At 38.6% G+C, this 16,202-nt stretch overlaps 1 protein-coding gene across 1 annotated transcript in view; it reads left to right on the top strand.

The window, feature by feature from the left end:
• Positions 1-16,202, top strand: part of CATSPERB (cation channel sperm associated auxiliary subunit beta) — a gene marked incomplete at both ends in the record, with an annotated part of 136,340 nt that overhangs the window by 33,489 nt on the left and 86,649 nt on the right. The window contains 4 exons of the mRNA XM_081292934.1: positions 3,882-4,031; positions 9,801-9,896; positions 10,033-10,151; positions 11,259-11,291. Of these exons, the coding sequence (XP_081149060.1) occupies positions 3,882-4,031; positions 9,801-9,896; positions 10,033-10,151; positions 11,259-11,291 (398 nt within the window). The remainder of the gene's footprint in view (positions 1-3,881; positions 4,032-9,800; positions 9,897-10,032; positions 10,152-11,258; positions 11,292-16,202) is intronic.

The raw sequence follows: 16,202 nt of genomic DNA, 5'->3' as shown, positions 1-16,202 counted from the left end.
TTACGTCCTTATATTGTCCTTTATGTCACAAATCAGTTTAACTATGTGCATTCTAAACTCCTTCTCTCAATTTCTTCTATTGTATTGTCAATGAATTCTATTGGTTTGTTTGGGACACTTTCCTACCTTATTTTTTTTGTGTTGTTTGTGTGTCTTCCCATCTAGCAGTGTGGATCTACTGCACTACAGTTTCTACCGTGTATATTTACAGTGTCTCTCCTTTAAGGGGAGACCAATATTAACAGCACACAATGCAAAAATATACAGCCCTAACCCATATAGCTTCTATTAAGATGTCTACAGTTTTGTCACAATAAACAAAAATGATGTGTTCAATTATTGTCTACAATATAAACAGTGAGTTTGCAAAAGGGTTTACAATTTCAAATGGTAGACAAAGAGAGAACAGATGTGATGTTTATGAGGAGGGAGAAAAGAAGACAGAAGTAAAAAATTATAGGAAGAGTGAAAGAAGAATTAATATATGATGGTTATTAGTAGAAGAAAAGAGAGAAAGAAAATCTAGGGAAACAGATAAGTGAGGGAGAAAATATCATAAAGTAAAATAAAAGAATACACAAAAAACTGTAATGTACTATTCAGACATCCTTGTCCTCAATAAACTGGTGCATGAAAAATACTTGGTTTCAAAAATGGTAAAGATGTGAAAGAGAGAGAGAAAAAAAGATCTCGATGGAAAAATGGAACAACTGTTTCCATTGGAGTTCAAAAGTTTCTCAGCTTCCCTTCTCAGCCAATAGGTGGGATTGTCTGGAGTTTGATGGTAGCTCTACCTTCAGGATGGTGGGAGAGTTAGTCCTGGAGGCAGAACTCCTAGAGGCGGGGTATAGGCTAAGTTTGCTCCAGTATCTTTGCTGTATGCCAATTGGTCAGGAGATTTTACCTCACCATGCCTTCCATGTTGGAAGACTACACCCCAGGAATCTCCTTCAAGGTTTCTTCCAGATGGAGCCAATTCTTAGCCCTTTACATTGCCTGTGGACCCCACAATTTCTGGTCTCTATTTAGTCTCCAAACTCCATCTCTCCCTGTTATAGATGAGGCAGGGCACCAAAGATAGCAGGAAACAGTTTTATTTAGCTGCAGCCAGGGTCAGAGGGTACAGCTTTCACTGTAATCAATTAATCCCCTGAACCCTGAGTTCAGGTAAGTTTCATAACTTTATACCCAACATATAAGGGGAGTGACTCAGAAGTTCACAGTCTGCAGAAGTTCACATAAAAGCGACTTTTTTTTTTCACTGTTCTGGGCAAGTTAACCCTTCAAAGACACCACCTGAGAAGGGGAGAGCTTCTTCTTCCCTTTCTTTCCTCCCCCTGCCAGCTGTTACCATGGAGCCCAATTGGTAACTTCTCTTATCTTAGAAATGTAGACATCCCTGTGAAGTCCCAGCTCAAGGCCAGAGGCCTTGTTACAGAATGTATTTTTTCAATCACATTTTGCATTTGCAACATACTTCTACAAACTACTATACTGGATAAATGTTTGTGGAAAAAACAAGTAAAGGGGCATACAGCACCTGGAGTGCTGAATTCTTCCAGGCCAGTGGCCAAGTAAAATAGAGCAACAGGAAAATAGGAAGTTTACCTACATTGAACTCTTTTGTAGAGACTCTATTGCTGACAGTCCTAAAATCAATTATGGTGAAAATTTCTGGAGAAGCTTAGTTAAGATTTTCTGTGGAGAATTGGGTGCCACTACATTCTGTCCTGGCCTTTTGAATTCCTGATCAGTCTCTCCCAGGACCTATGCCTTGGTTGGGGGTGGAGAGCTGTTCTGTGTTCCCCTACGTGAAATGCTTCCAGTTTCTGACTTTCCACTAGATTGCTAGGCTCAGACAGGTCTACGTTGATCTAACTGCAAACTCATAGATCTGGGTTTCAGATTCCTTTTCTCAGTGTTTTCAAAAGATTTTCTTCAGGGAAAAAAAATCCTTCTGTTGTTTTGATGCTGGTGTTGAGACTCCATCGGGGCCAAATTCTGTTTCCCCAGATGTGAAGACTGAACACCCAAGAAATGCTGAGGCAAGCATAGAAAGCAAGTTTTATTTAAAGGACAGAACATAGATAGGCTTCTCTGCAGAGAAGGGGGCCTAGAGATGGGTGTCCAAGGAAGTAGGGGTGTCCTCCCTGTCAGGTTGATGGAGGTGACTTAGGAACAAAGTACCAAGCAGCCCACGTGAGAAAGAACCACCAATCAGGCCCTGAGGGAACCACCTGTCAATCAGCAGGGTCTCCTGGCCAATCCTGGATCTCAGCCAGCTCCCCCCCCACCAACTCCAGTGGGACAAGGGACTCTAAAAACCCCTTTTCCTGTCCCAAGTTCTCCCTTCCTGCCCTAAGCCAAATAAAAATTCCAGCCCCATCTCCTCAGACCCTCTTCTTATCCCCTCTTCTTATCCCCTCTGTCATTCTGAGAGTTCCTCCCCCACACACACACAGGGAAATCTCAGTAAAGCCTTGTTCAGCAGCCTTTTAAAATCTGCCTCCTTTTGGTCGCTGTGTTGCCTGACCTTTCACTCCCGCTTTTATACATTCTAGTTCCTTTGTTCTCAGCCCTCCTTCTCGTCTCATCTTGCCTAGTGACTAGCAACCAAAAGGTGGGCCAAAAGGTGGGCAAAAAGCCTTTCCAGGCTGCCTCTCCATGACTGCACAATTGGGCAGGAAAGGAGCTGCCCAGAGGTACTTCATTAACAACTCCTACAGCTCTCTGCAGGGAGGAACAATTTCCTGGATGCAGGGGAACAGGTTGGTGGGGGCAGGACTTTGGAGATATTTAGCATTTGATTTCCTTTCCTTTTGAATCAGCCTCCATCTTCCAGATCTGACCCAATTGTTTATTACCTATATTGACTGTCTTTTTGTCTCCCAGCCTGAGTTTTATGCATGAAGATTTGACTTTAGCTCAACCTGTTACATCTCCATGAATAAATTTTAAAATTTGGAAAACCTTGTCTTATTAAGTTCTTTCAAAAGGATTGTTGCCTAACCCTGTCTGGTGAAGAAGAGTGTAGTTTCATTCTTCTAGGTCCACTGAAGTTTAGGGCTGTCCTGAAGCATGAGAGGATGGGGGGAGTCTCACTTACTCTAGGGATTCATGGAAGGCTTTGCAGAGAGGGTGATACCAAAAAGAGATTGGAAAATGGTTGGGAGAAAAACAAATATTCAAAGGCCCATGAACTAGAGCCTAGCAAAAATTAAAGGTGAGGAATTTAAATACTTTATCTCCTGGAAGTCCTTGTGGGTCATGTGAAAGACCTTCTTTGCCGCTTGTTTTGCCATTCAGACCATGCTAGGTTGAAGAACTGTCACCGCTGATTGGGTTTCCTATTAGTCTACTCCTAACTTTTCTATTTTGCAGAAGCCACTCTTAGTCTCTTAACTACTAATGACAATTTCCCCTGTTTTCCACTGCTACTCTGAATTCTCATTTTTAATTATCTACTGCCGTTTGATGGGATTGGGAAAGAAAAGGAAAGGAAATGGGGGCTCTTGAGACAGAAGTTGTTTTCTAAGTTATAAATGTGTCTATCCCATGGTGGAGCAATTCCATTTCTAGGCATAGATCCTACGATAATGTTTTTATCCAGATATGGCCAAAGCAATATCTCCCATCCCACATACTCTTCTGCAATGTGATCTTGCCAGGCTCACACTGAGGGAATTAGACATCATTCCTTCTACTCTGGAAAATAAAAACGGACTTACTTTCCATCAATGAAGGGTGAGATCCTACTGCACCCATTTTTGAACTATAGAATAGTTCCTTTATAGTTTGTCTAAAACTTTTAAAGGAAAGTGGTAATGTTTCATTTTCAAGGATGCTGCCACAGTTTAAACACCTAAATTTAATTTCCACAGAACCTATTCTACAGTGGATTCTTGGAAGATCGATGGTGAAACATGAGGTCAAAACATTGTATCCACATGTGATAGACATCAAAGTGACAAAGTGCCCTTGTGCCAATGATGTCGCTATAATTGGCTTCGTTTTGAATACAACATATAATGGTAAGTTTACAAATTTATTGAATGTCATTAGTAGTGTTTTGCATTTGTTAAAGGTGTTGGTTAAGTGGCAGTACAAACAAAATGTATATAGTTGGGCTGGAGTGAAAATGATTCTTAAAAACACCCATGAATTTACTCTTTGTCACTCTACCTATCTACTTGCAAGTGTGATATACTGAGGATATTGTTTCTCGTGACTTTTTACCATGTCAGTAGTGGCTTAAGTATCTCTCCTAATTTCATTTATCCTCTGCCCTCTACTGGTATATTACTTCTTCCCAAAGATTATGCATTGTTTTTAATCCATTTGATATTTCTTCCATATATAAGTAGGTATTATTTTTCCTAAGGTATTACATTATTTTATTTATTATGTGTATGTTTTTTCACTGCTGCACGTACAAAGGAAAAAATAACCTTTTTCTCTTTATTCTCATTTACAACACTTCAAATACCAATTGTATAGATTCTCTACACCAAGCCTTTCTTCAGTTCCTTGCTGACACTAACTGGGCATCCTATGATTTAATTCAATTCTGGCATAGTTAGCACAGACCCCCTAGAGGTTGGAGTCTTAGTTCCATTCACAAGTTCCAGGTTATAACCTGTACTTCTAACCAACCCTATCAGAGGGTTTCCATGACCCACCCCCAATCAATAATTTGCTAGAACAGCTCACAGAACTCAGAGGAACATCTCATACATTTAACAAGTTTATTGTAAAGGACATCATGAAGGATACAGATAAACAGCCAGATAAAGAGGTATATAGGGCAAAATTCAAAAAGGTCCCAAACACAACAAGTTCTGTCCTCATGAAGTTGCTTATACTTCCTTCCCTGTACCTGGATGTATTCATCAACCAGGAAGCTCTCTGAAGCCTTTGCCATAGAGATTTTTATGAAGGCTTTATCACATTGGCAAGATCAGTCTCCAGCTTCTCCTGCCTTCCTGGAGGATGGCTATGGGGCTCAAAGTTTCAAGCTTAAGTCATGGTTCAGTTTTTCTGATGACCAGCCCATCAAGAGTCACCTCATTAGAACAAAAGATGTTCTATAACACAGGAAATTCCAAGAGACATAGGAGCCCTGGGTATGAAGACTAAATATTATTTCATAATATCAGATCACCATTACACATTTTAGCTATTAACAGTATTTTTCTATTGCTTTTCCTCAGTCATTGATTACCTATTGCACTCAGTTCAAATTAATATAAAAGGCAAATAAGAAATAAACAGATTAAAAAATAAAATAAAAATTTTTTATTACTCATAGGTAATATGTATATCTACAAAAAAGCTAAAAATTTTATATAAAAACAATCTGAACAAATATGAGAGAGCTATAAGGTTATGAGATATAATAACAATATATAAAACCACCTCAAAGGCAAATTCAAAACTATAATTTCATCTTTTTTTTTCCTTTTTTTTTCCAGTTCTGAGGATTGTACCTCATATGGGCTAGGCTCTACATCCCCAGTCCCAAGATTAAAATTATGATTTATAGGGCAAAAAATCCCAAAAGATACCTAGGAATTAAAAACAAACAAACAAACAAAAAGAGTTGCAAGGCCTATTGTACAGATATTATGAAACCGAATAGAGCCCATTAAAAAACTGAAATAAATAAAAGATTTTATGTTTATCAATAGAAACTTAGAGTATTATAAAGATCTTAATTGTCTCCAAATTTATCAACCAGTTCAATACAGTTTGAAGAAAAATTACTTGGTGGGGGGGGGTACATTTTCCTTTATTTATCTATTTTTTTTCTTTTTTTGGCATGAAAATTGACAGACCAATTCCAAAATTCACATGAAAGAGTAGTGTATCATTAATAGCAAACATAATTTTAGAAAACAATAAAAGAATAAAGCTTACCCTACCATCACTTTATACTAAAGCAACAGATTAAAACCGTGTGCATTGGGTTAGGAATAGACATAGCCTGGTCTCAGGTTTCCTTGACTTCCTAAAAGTTTATAGTCTGTTGGTTTTCTCTAGTTTTGAATGCCTGCTTCTGCTAAGTTAGTTATAAGTCATGTGTCCATCTCCTCTCTGATGTCCCTGTGTTAAGCTCTAACAACCTAGATGTAAACAGCCTTTTTTCCCTACTTTGTTTCATGGATACCAGGCTAGGATCTCCTTCTTCTTCTCTTTATTCAAACACTGATACCTGCCTTCCTACCCTGACCCACAAAAGAGCAGCCATTCTCAATTCCTCAAGCTCCATCCTGACATAAAACTGAGAGTCATGGAGGAGGGAAGGGGCAGTTTTAATTGCCTGGAGTCACATTCACAGACCACCTCAGACTTTCATGAAAGAATTGGTTTCAGCAACCTATTAGGTGAAACCTCCTTTCCCCCAACTGACTACCACTGTCCCGAAACAGAAACAAAATTTGCCACAGTAGCAGACTGCTACTGCCTTAGCTAGCAGTTCCTTTGCAAGGCCCTGTTCATCCTTCCAGCTTAATTCCACATGAGGTTAATGGTAAGAACAGTGGCCCTATGTGCTCCATTTTGGACTTATTAACCACCTTCCTCCTGTAGGTCACTCATATGACATATCCCTTCAGGTCCCCTCCAGCACTTCCTTGTCAGTCACACTCTTAATGAGTTAAGCTTCTGATCTCTGCCTTCCTTTCCACCTTGATTTTTGTCACTGTTTTCAGTAACCCATGTTAAGGGTTATCCAGTTCCAAGGGCTCATCTCCTTCTGTGGTTATTTTCATGACCTCATAATCTCTAATAATCGTCAGTATCTCAAAAATCTCCATTACAAGAATCTCACACTGTGTACTGCCTTCTATTCTATCTTTCCCAGAATTCATATTCCAACATTCCTTTGGTCTTGTTGAGACTTTGAACCATACTTTTTAAGTATCCAATATCCTTATTTTCTTCTCTCACCATAATTTTCATGTTCCATCCTTATAAATATTCTGTAAACTTATCACCCTTCTCTTTCTTCCTTGTGTACTCCCAACTCTATTTAAGACCACCTGTGCTCCTGGAAGAGCAGGAGCACATGGTTGCTAGAAAATAATTGCTCACCAGTCTCATTTAAGAATTCCACAGATCCCTTTCTCTCGCCATGCACAGAAGTTAACTCAAAATGGATCAAGGAGCTTGATATCAAATCAGAGACACGGCGTCTGATAGAAGAAAAAGTTGGCTACAAAAGCAGTATGGAGATTTCTTGGAAAGCTGGGAATGGAACCACCATTTGACCCAGCTATTCCCCTTCTCGGTCTATTCCCTAAAGACCTAAAAAGAGCATGCTACAGGGACACTGCTACATCGATGTTCATAGCAGCACAATTCACAATAGCAAGACTGTGAAAGCAACCTAGATGCCCTTCAATAGACGAATGGATAAAAAAAAATGTGGCATTTATACACAATGGAGTATTACTCTGCATTAAAAAATGACAAAATCATAGAATTTGGAGGGAAATGGATGGCATTAGAGCAGATTATGCTAAGTGAAGCTAGCCAATCCCTAAAAAACAAATGCCAAATGTCTTCTTTGATATAAGGAGAGTAACTAAGAACAAAGTAGGGACGAAGAGCATGAGAAGAAGATTAACATTAAACAGGGATGAGAGGTGGGAGGGAAAGGGAGAGAGAAGGGAAATTGCATGGAAATGGAAGGAGACCCTCAGGGTTATACAAAATTACATACAAGAGGAAGTGAGGGGAAAGGGAAAAATAATACAAGGGGGAGAAATGAATTACAGTAGAGGGGGTAGAGAGAGAAGAGGGGTGGGGAGGGGAGGGGAGGGGGGATAGTAGAGGATAGGAAAGGCAGCAGAATACAACAGACATGAGTATGGCAATATGTAAATCAATGGAAGTGTAACTGATGTGATTCTGCAATCTGTATACGGGGTAAAAATGGGAGTTCATAACCCACTTGAATCAAAGTGTGAAATATGATATATCAAGAACTATGTAGGGCTGGGGATGTGGCTCAAGCGGTAGCCCGCTCGCCTGGCATGCGTGCGGCCCGGGTTCGATCCTCAGCACCACATACCAACAAAGATGTTGTGTCCGCCGAGAACTAAAAAAAATAAAAAAATAAATAAAAAAAAGAACTATGTAATGTTTTAAACAACCAACAATAAAAAAAAAGAATAAATAAATAAATAAATAAAAGGTAAAAAAAAAAAAAAAGAATTCCACAGACTGGTCTCACTTTAAACTCATGATCACAGATTTCAATAGGGCATGTAGCACTGCCCTGATATCCTGTCACTCCTCTATGTTATATTTATTTTCCCACTCTGCAAGATGGCCTTATCACACCTCTTCCAAATCCTCAGACACTCAGTGTCATCTGCTTCCCCTCTCTCAGCTGTGCCTTTGTCTAATACTTCATAGAGAAGGTAGAGACTTTTCATAGGCACTCCTTCACTATTACACCTGCCATCTGCAGTCCTGCCTCACTCCCACTTGCAAGCTCTGCCTTCCACCTGTTGTATTCCTTCTCTCTACTTCCATCAAAGACCACTCCTCACTTCTCATGTCCTGGATCCTACTCCCACCATCTGAAGAAATTTTCTCCTCCTGCATCTACACTGCACTTCCCCTTTCTCTCCTGCTTCATCATGCTCTCCCTCCTCCTTGATCTTATGCATTAGCATACCAGCAAGCCCCACTGTCCCCCATCTTAAACAAAACCTTCATTCATCTGACTTTACTCCCACCCTCCATTTAACTGTTCTTCAAAGCAAAATGGGACTACTTTTTTTCACTTCACATTTTATCTTTATTTTACTGCAAATCAGACTTTTGTTTCCATCCTCTATCTTTAGAGTTCTTCTCAAGATCACCCACAATCTCCATATTGCCCTATTCCAACAGCCAATTCTTTTTTCTTATTCTACTTTTCCTCCCAGAACATTAATGCAGTTGACAACTCTCCTCAAAACACTTTATCCTCTTGGCTTTCTTGACACCACCTTCAATTGCTTTTCATTGGTAACTCTTTAGTTTTCTAGGTTGACTCCTTTTTGGAGTGACCTCTCAATGTTGATGAACCTGGGGTTTTTGACTCTCCTTCCTTTTTCTACCAGAGAGAAAATGACCACATTTTCTCTCTGGTAGACTAAATCCAGTCTCCTTACTAATGCCATCTGCAGGCTGATGAATCCCAAATCTATATTGTTGGTGCTGACTACTCCTCTAAGACCAAACTGCTCCTATGTTCAATTGTCAATTGTGCTTAAACTTGGATCTTATATGCCATTTTAACAAAGAAAATGGGGGTTGGGTTTCAAGGGACAATAAGCTGTGAAGAAATAGCTATGAAATATCTGAGAAAACTCATGGAGGATAAGGGTTATTTAAGTAATGTCTGTTTATGCAAACTTGTCTTGGTGTTAAATCAAAATGGCATATTTTGGAGTACAGTATTATGATCCTCTTCAATATGAACAGAATACTTATATACAGCTTGGAAAATATTTTTAGGCTATAACAATGTATTAAGAGGGCTTAAGAACAGAACGTTCCTAGAGGAACTCTTCTAGGAGTGAATGAGGTGGTTGGATAAAATCCTGGCTGTAACTTGCAGTTAATTCATCTTTCTAGTGTGTGGGAAAATGAGATTCAAACTGAGAAAAGGAGAGTTGAAGTAGGACAGGAAATTGTATTGGAAGATGAGGTAGATTCATGCTCCTGCCCTGGAAGTCTAACACCATTGAAGTGGCTAGTTCTGTGAAATTGTTGAGTTTTCATTTTCTTTTCTTTCATCATAGGTGTTTTCATAGGCCTAACCTTTTCTGGATTTTGGAATTATGGTTCTACCATGTGGTATGACCTGACAGAAAACATCTATACTTCACTTCATGAAGGTAATTCCTCTAGCTGCCTTTATCTACAGCCTTTCACTTATAATAACTTGAACAGTATTTATGAAATGTCTTTGCTTTGCTAAAGAGCTCACTTTTTTTCTTACTTTTTAACCCAGGGTTTGATTTCTTCTTTTAGAACTTTCAGGGCTTTCCTTGATTGATATGGTTTTAACGAATCATGTTTTAGTTATCCTCACATCTTTGGGTGTTTTTGTAAGTAAAGATCTTCGCTATCCTTCAGGCAAAATCCTAAAGGTATGTAAATCACTTTGTAACTAATCATTAACCTTAAATTCTGAGACATAAAAAGAAATATTTGGCATTTGAGTTATGTGTGGTATATCCTAGAATTAAAATGCTTCTTCCTTTTAAAAAAGTTGCATAATATAGAAACTTTTTCCTTTGCCTTACAATACTGAATATGTAATTTGAAAATGGTGCCAGTTTTATTGATGTATGTATTTATAGTAAATTTTAAATATATACATGTAGAAAAGACATTATCTACCTATGTATTTTAGCTGTATGTTATGATTTGGATGTGAGCGGCCCCCCAAAGTTCATGTGTGAAACAATGCAAGAAGGTTTAGAGGTGAGATGGTTCAGTTATTAAAACCTTAACCCAATTAGTGGGTTAATCCCATTGGGGATTAACTAAATGGTAACCCAATGATGGTAGGATGTGGCTGGAGGAGATGAATTCCTGGAGGTATGCCTTTGGGGTAATATTTGGTGAGCTGAGCTTAGGCTCTCTCTGCTTCCTGATCATCATGGAAGCTGCTTTCTTCTGCCATACTCTTCTGCCATGATGTTCTAACTCATCTTAACCCCCAAAGAATGGAGCCATCTGTCTATGAACTGAGACCTCTGAAACTGTGAGCCCCAAAATAAACTTTTCCTCCTCTAAACTGACTAAAGCACTGTATAAGTTTCCAAAATGCTATAAGATAATTGGTAAAACTAAGTATAGTTTAAAAGGTAATATAAATTAAGATAAGAGAAGGAAAACAAAAGCAACTGACCGAGAAGCAAATATTTCTTATACCTGGTATAACTTGCATGTTCAAGGCTTAGGTTCAATCCCCAGTTGGAGGGGTTGGGGAGCTCTTACAATCTTCATCTCAAATCCTTGCTGGAATTTCATTAAGGTATAAGTAAATTAATAAGATGGTCACACAAAGCAAAGACTAAAGGGAAAATCTCCAGGATATTATATAAACTATGTCAGAGGCTGGTTTAGTGTTTAATCATCCTAACTGATGGAATAGAAAAAAACATGAATTTCCTTTGGTATACTTTAAATTACTGTTTTGTCATGCCTCTGATATGCAAGCAAAAGTTAACGTTTCTCTTTTCTTCTAGTTTTCGAGAGCAGACTTTTGTGGTTTTGAAAGGGTAAGAAGCTTAACATTTCTATGGGTTGGTTTACTTGGTGACCAAATAGATGAAATGCAAAACAACAATTCCCCAAATAGATTCTTCCTATTACCATAATGTTATTTAGTTTGAACTTAAAAAAAAAAAAAACTTTCAGCAACCACTAGACAATTCTATTTCAAGGAAGAAGTGGTGCCCCTCCTTGTTTTAGAGGCCAGCCTAGTCCCTTTCCCGTGCTTTGTATAGCTTTTCTATTGTTATTCAGGTCATATTCTATATATTCTCCACAAAGAGAGTCAGGCCAGAATTTGGATAACACTATACTCCACAGGCCACCTACTGTGGTGTCATCTGGGCTCAAGTAGAGAAAGGATGGCTTTTTAAACTTTGCACAAAAATGACATATAATCTAGCCACCTTTCTGCTTCTGCTCTGTTGGGGGATTTTGTTTCAACCATCATTTCCTTTCTCTGTTACAAAGTTTTGTAATTCAGCTAAGTCAATCCAGTCAACACATATGTAGTGTCAATCTGAAAATCACAATCAGAATTATGAGTATTCCTAGCCTTTATCATATGCCATTCCCATTCTGTCCTATGTACACACATGGACATGTGCACCTTACACCCTCGCTCGTACTGCTAGCAGAAAGGAGCATTTATTTCCCAGAAAACAATTAGATCTGACTGATGCCATACTAATGGAATAAAAAGTCAAAGAACTAACTGAGAAAGCCAGTTAGGCAAAACTGATTTACATTTGAAAGAACAGAGGAAAGGAGGAGGTCCAAGATGTCGGGCCAGAGGGAGGCAGTATTCTGTGTCACTCCATGACTTTGGACTCAAGTAGTGAGGATACGGCTTCTCTGAGAGTGATATTCCTGCTCCTGCACAGGAATCACCGTCACCTTGCCTGTCCAGGGCTCCGGGCCTCAGCTTCAGATTAGGTATTCCAACTACTTGCCCACGCAGGACTGCCAGGTACCCAAGAGGGACCAACAGCATCAGTACCCACACAGAACTTTTGGCCACCCACTCGAGTAGAAATCAAGAACACCAATCCCATGCAGGACACCCTGCAGCTTTCTACACACAGGAACTCCAGCCACCACTCCTGTGTGGACCCCCACCTACCAACGAGGGGCTCCTCCAGTGGCTGCCATCTTGGGACTCTGCAGCAGGGAGATAGTCCTGTACATGCACTAGTCTGCCTGCACTCAATATCCTCACCCAGGCTCTGAAGTCAGTGACTGCATGCCACAGAGCTCCGCTCTGAACTCATCCTCCACCACCATGGCTCGACTCCCCACACCCGACTCTACACCCCACCACTGAAAGCAGGCGCCTCCATCTTGGGTCACCTTCATCACCATCTTCAGTGGGAGCAACTCCCAGTGTGGAACTCCACCTGGCCAGGTACCCAGTTTCTAACTACTCCCTCTCCCAGCAGCCATTACCCTGGCACAGTGACACCCTGGTTACCTTCACCATCCTGACATCGGAGATGTCAGCTACCAACAGATGACCCAACTATTGGATGAGAAGGGACGCAGGGAAGATACTAATCTCCAACAGAAACAATCTCTGTTTCTTCCTTAAAGATTTTTTTTTCTTCTCCCTCCCTATTCTCCTACCCTCAAGTCCCCAACAACCAAATACTTTGATGAATTAGGATTTTAAGGACTGCAACACCTGAATAGTATATTACAGTTGTGTTTTATATTCTTTTGTTAGTTTTCCTTTTTTTTTCGTCACCAACTTCTACTGTTTTAACCTTTTTAAATTTTTCTTTATATATATATATATATATATATATATATATATGTGTGTGTGTGTGTGTGTGTGTGTGTGTGTGTGTGTGTGTTTGTTTTATGTACTCTACTGTCTTCCCACTTACTTCTCTACTAAAAATCACTTCCTTTCTCTTCTCCTGCTACTTCCTCTTTAGATTTCTCTTTCACAGTTCCTAAGACATAACAACTCTATATCCTCAACTCCTACCTCGTCAGCATATTGTCCTACTCCTCACTTCCAGTTCTTTGTCCACCATCAGAAACTGTAAACCCTTTTACAAACCAACTGAATATATTGTATATAATAATTGAATTCACTATTTCTGTACATTGTGATCAAACTGTAAAAGTTTCAATAGCAAACATTTGTTTTTAGGGTGTACATTGTTTATACTGGGATCTGTTAATATTGTCCTTCACCTCAAAGGAGAGGTATTAGAACCCTACAGGGGCCCTATAAGCCTATTGGGTAAAAACTGTAACACCTCAGATCCACAGTGATAAGGGAAGTTACACAAGCAATATGAAAAGACAAGAGAAGAAAGTGCCCCAAATAAATCAAGATACTACATTACTAGAATCCATGGCCAGCACAGCAGAAGAAATTAAAGAGAATGAGTTCAGGATGTACATAATTAAAATGTTCTATTAATTAAAGGATGATATAAGAGAGTAAATACAGGCAGCAAAATATCATTTTGAAAAAGAGCTACATAAACAAATACAGGAAGCAAAAGATTACTTCAATAGAGAGATAGAGGTTCTAAAAAAACTAAAAACAGAAATCCTTGAAATGAAAGAAACAATAAGCTAAATTAAAAATTAAAAATCAACTGAAAGCATCACCAACAGATTAGACCACTTGGAAGACAGGACCTCAGACAATGAAGACAAAATATATAATCTTGAAAAGAATGTAGACCACACAGTTAAAATGGTAAGAAACCATGAGCAGAACATTCAAGAAATATGGGATAGCATAAAAAGACCAAATTTTAAGAGTTGTTGGGATAGAGGAAGGCATAGAGTTACCAACCAAAGGAACGAGGATTCTATTCAATGAAATAATATCAGAAAAATTTCCAAACATGAAGAATGAAATGGAAAATGAAATACAAGAGACTTACAAGATGCCAAATGTACAAAATCACAACAGATCCACACCAAGGCACATTATCATGAAAATGCCTAACATACAGAATAAGGAGAGAATATTAAAAGCCACAAGAGAAAAAAATCAGATTACATATAGGGGGAAACCAATTAGATTATGTGCAATTTTTTTTTAACCCAGACACTGAAACCTAGAAGATCCTGGAACAACATATATCATGCTCTGTAAGAAAATGGATGCCAACCAAGAATCTATCCAGCAAACTTAAGCTTTATATATGATGATTAAATAAAAACTTTCCATGATAAACAAAAGTTAAAAGAATTTACAACTCGAAAGCCTGCACTAGAGAACATCCTCGGCAAAACATTCCATGAAGAGGAATTGAAAAACAACAATGAAAAACAGCAAAGAGAGGTATTACACTAAAGGAAAAGCTAATCAAAGGAGAAACCAAGTCAAGTTAAATACTAAAAATGGCTGGGAATACAAGTCATGTCTCAATAATAACCTTCAATATTAATTGCCTAAACTACCAATCAAAAGACATAGACTGGCAGATTGGATTGTTTTAAAAAGACCCAACAATATGCTGTCTCCAAGAGACTCATCTCATAGGAAAAGACATCCACAAACTGAAGGTAAAAGGTTGAGAAAAATCATACCACCTGTCAGAGTCCAGCTCGGGCAGGGGGTCTCAGGAGACTAATGGATGGTGAGGAGTCAAAGAAAGGTGGCGGAGAAACAACACAGACACAAGAATGAAGGTGTTGAATCCCAATCTTTACTTGTGAAGTTAATCATGTATACTTTTCATTTTTTGCAGGCTCACAGTATTTTGTGATTACCAAACAGAAATCATTATTCAAAGAAACAAAATATTACATAGCTACAATTAGATAAGAAGAATGTATCTTGGCTTATGCATAAGCAAGCATTTTTACTTTCAGTTTACATTTTGCTTTGAACTGTTTCTGCTTAGTTAGCTTTTAATAATAGTTAGAAATGTCCCAGACTATTGGCCTGTACCTTGACTATTCTTTCTTGACTTACTGACTAGAACTGGTGCCATAGTTATGGCAAGTAGTTAACTTGAAAAGAGAGGCTACTAAGTTTAATCAAACAAGAATAAGAGCACCAAACCATTGTGCTCAGGAACAAGAACAAGTTGCCCAATACCAAGCACTAATCTGTCTTCTTAATATTAATTTTTCTTCTCTAGATTTTAATTTACTTTCTCAAAAACTTCCTTGACTGTTTTTCATACAGGGGGTTTCTCATTAAACATTAACAATTTACATTCCATAGCTGAAACATTGCATTTAGAGCAAACAGATTTATTCTTTAGAAGTAGTTGCATTAATTGGGAAAGTCATGTTTTTTCCTTCATATTTAATGGTCATATGAGAAGTCACCACTATACTTATTAACAGGAATACAAAAACAAACCAGCCCATTCCCAGAAACATACTGCGCTCCTCCAGAGGATGGACGCCTTACACCATCCACCTCAGTAGGGCCTTGCCTTTGCCTGAGTCAGGGGAGGGGCACAGCAACCACCCACATGGACTGCAGAAGCAGCAGGGGTTTCTATGCTCATAGCAAATAAAGTAGACTTCAAGCCAAAGTTAATCAAAAGGGATAAAGAAGGATATTTCATACTGCTTAAAGGAACCATTCATCAACAAGAAATAACAATAATAAATTTACATGGCCCAAACAATAGAGTGTGTACATTCATCAAACAAACTCTTCTCAAGTTCAAGAGTCAAATAGACCACCACACAATAATTCTGGGTGACTTTAACACACCTCTTTCACCACTGGATAGCTCTTCCAAACAAAAACTGGAAAAAAAACTACAGAATTCACTAATGCAATCAATAATTTAGATTTAACTGACATATATAGACTATTTCATCCTTCAATGAGTGAATACACTTTCTTCTCAGCAGCACATGGACCCTTCTCTAAAATAGACCATATGTTATGCCACAAAGCAACTCTTAGAACATATTAAAAA

The sequence above is a fragment of the Spermophilus citellus genome (genome assembly GCF_964194105.1).
Source record: "Spermophilus citellus genome assembly, chromosome: 4".
NCBI classification, from domain to species: Eukaryota; Metazoa; Chordata; class Mammalia; order Rodentia; family Sciuridae; genus Spermophilus; species Spermophilus citellus.
Note: the sequence above shows the minus strand (reverse complement) of the source record. Positions and strands in the feature narration are given on the sequence as shown.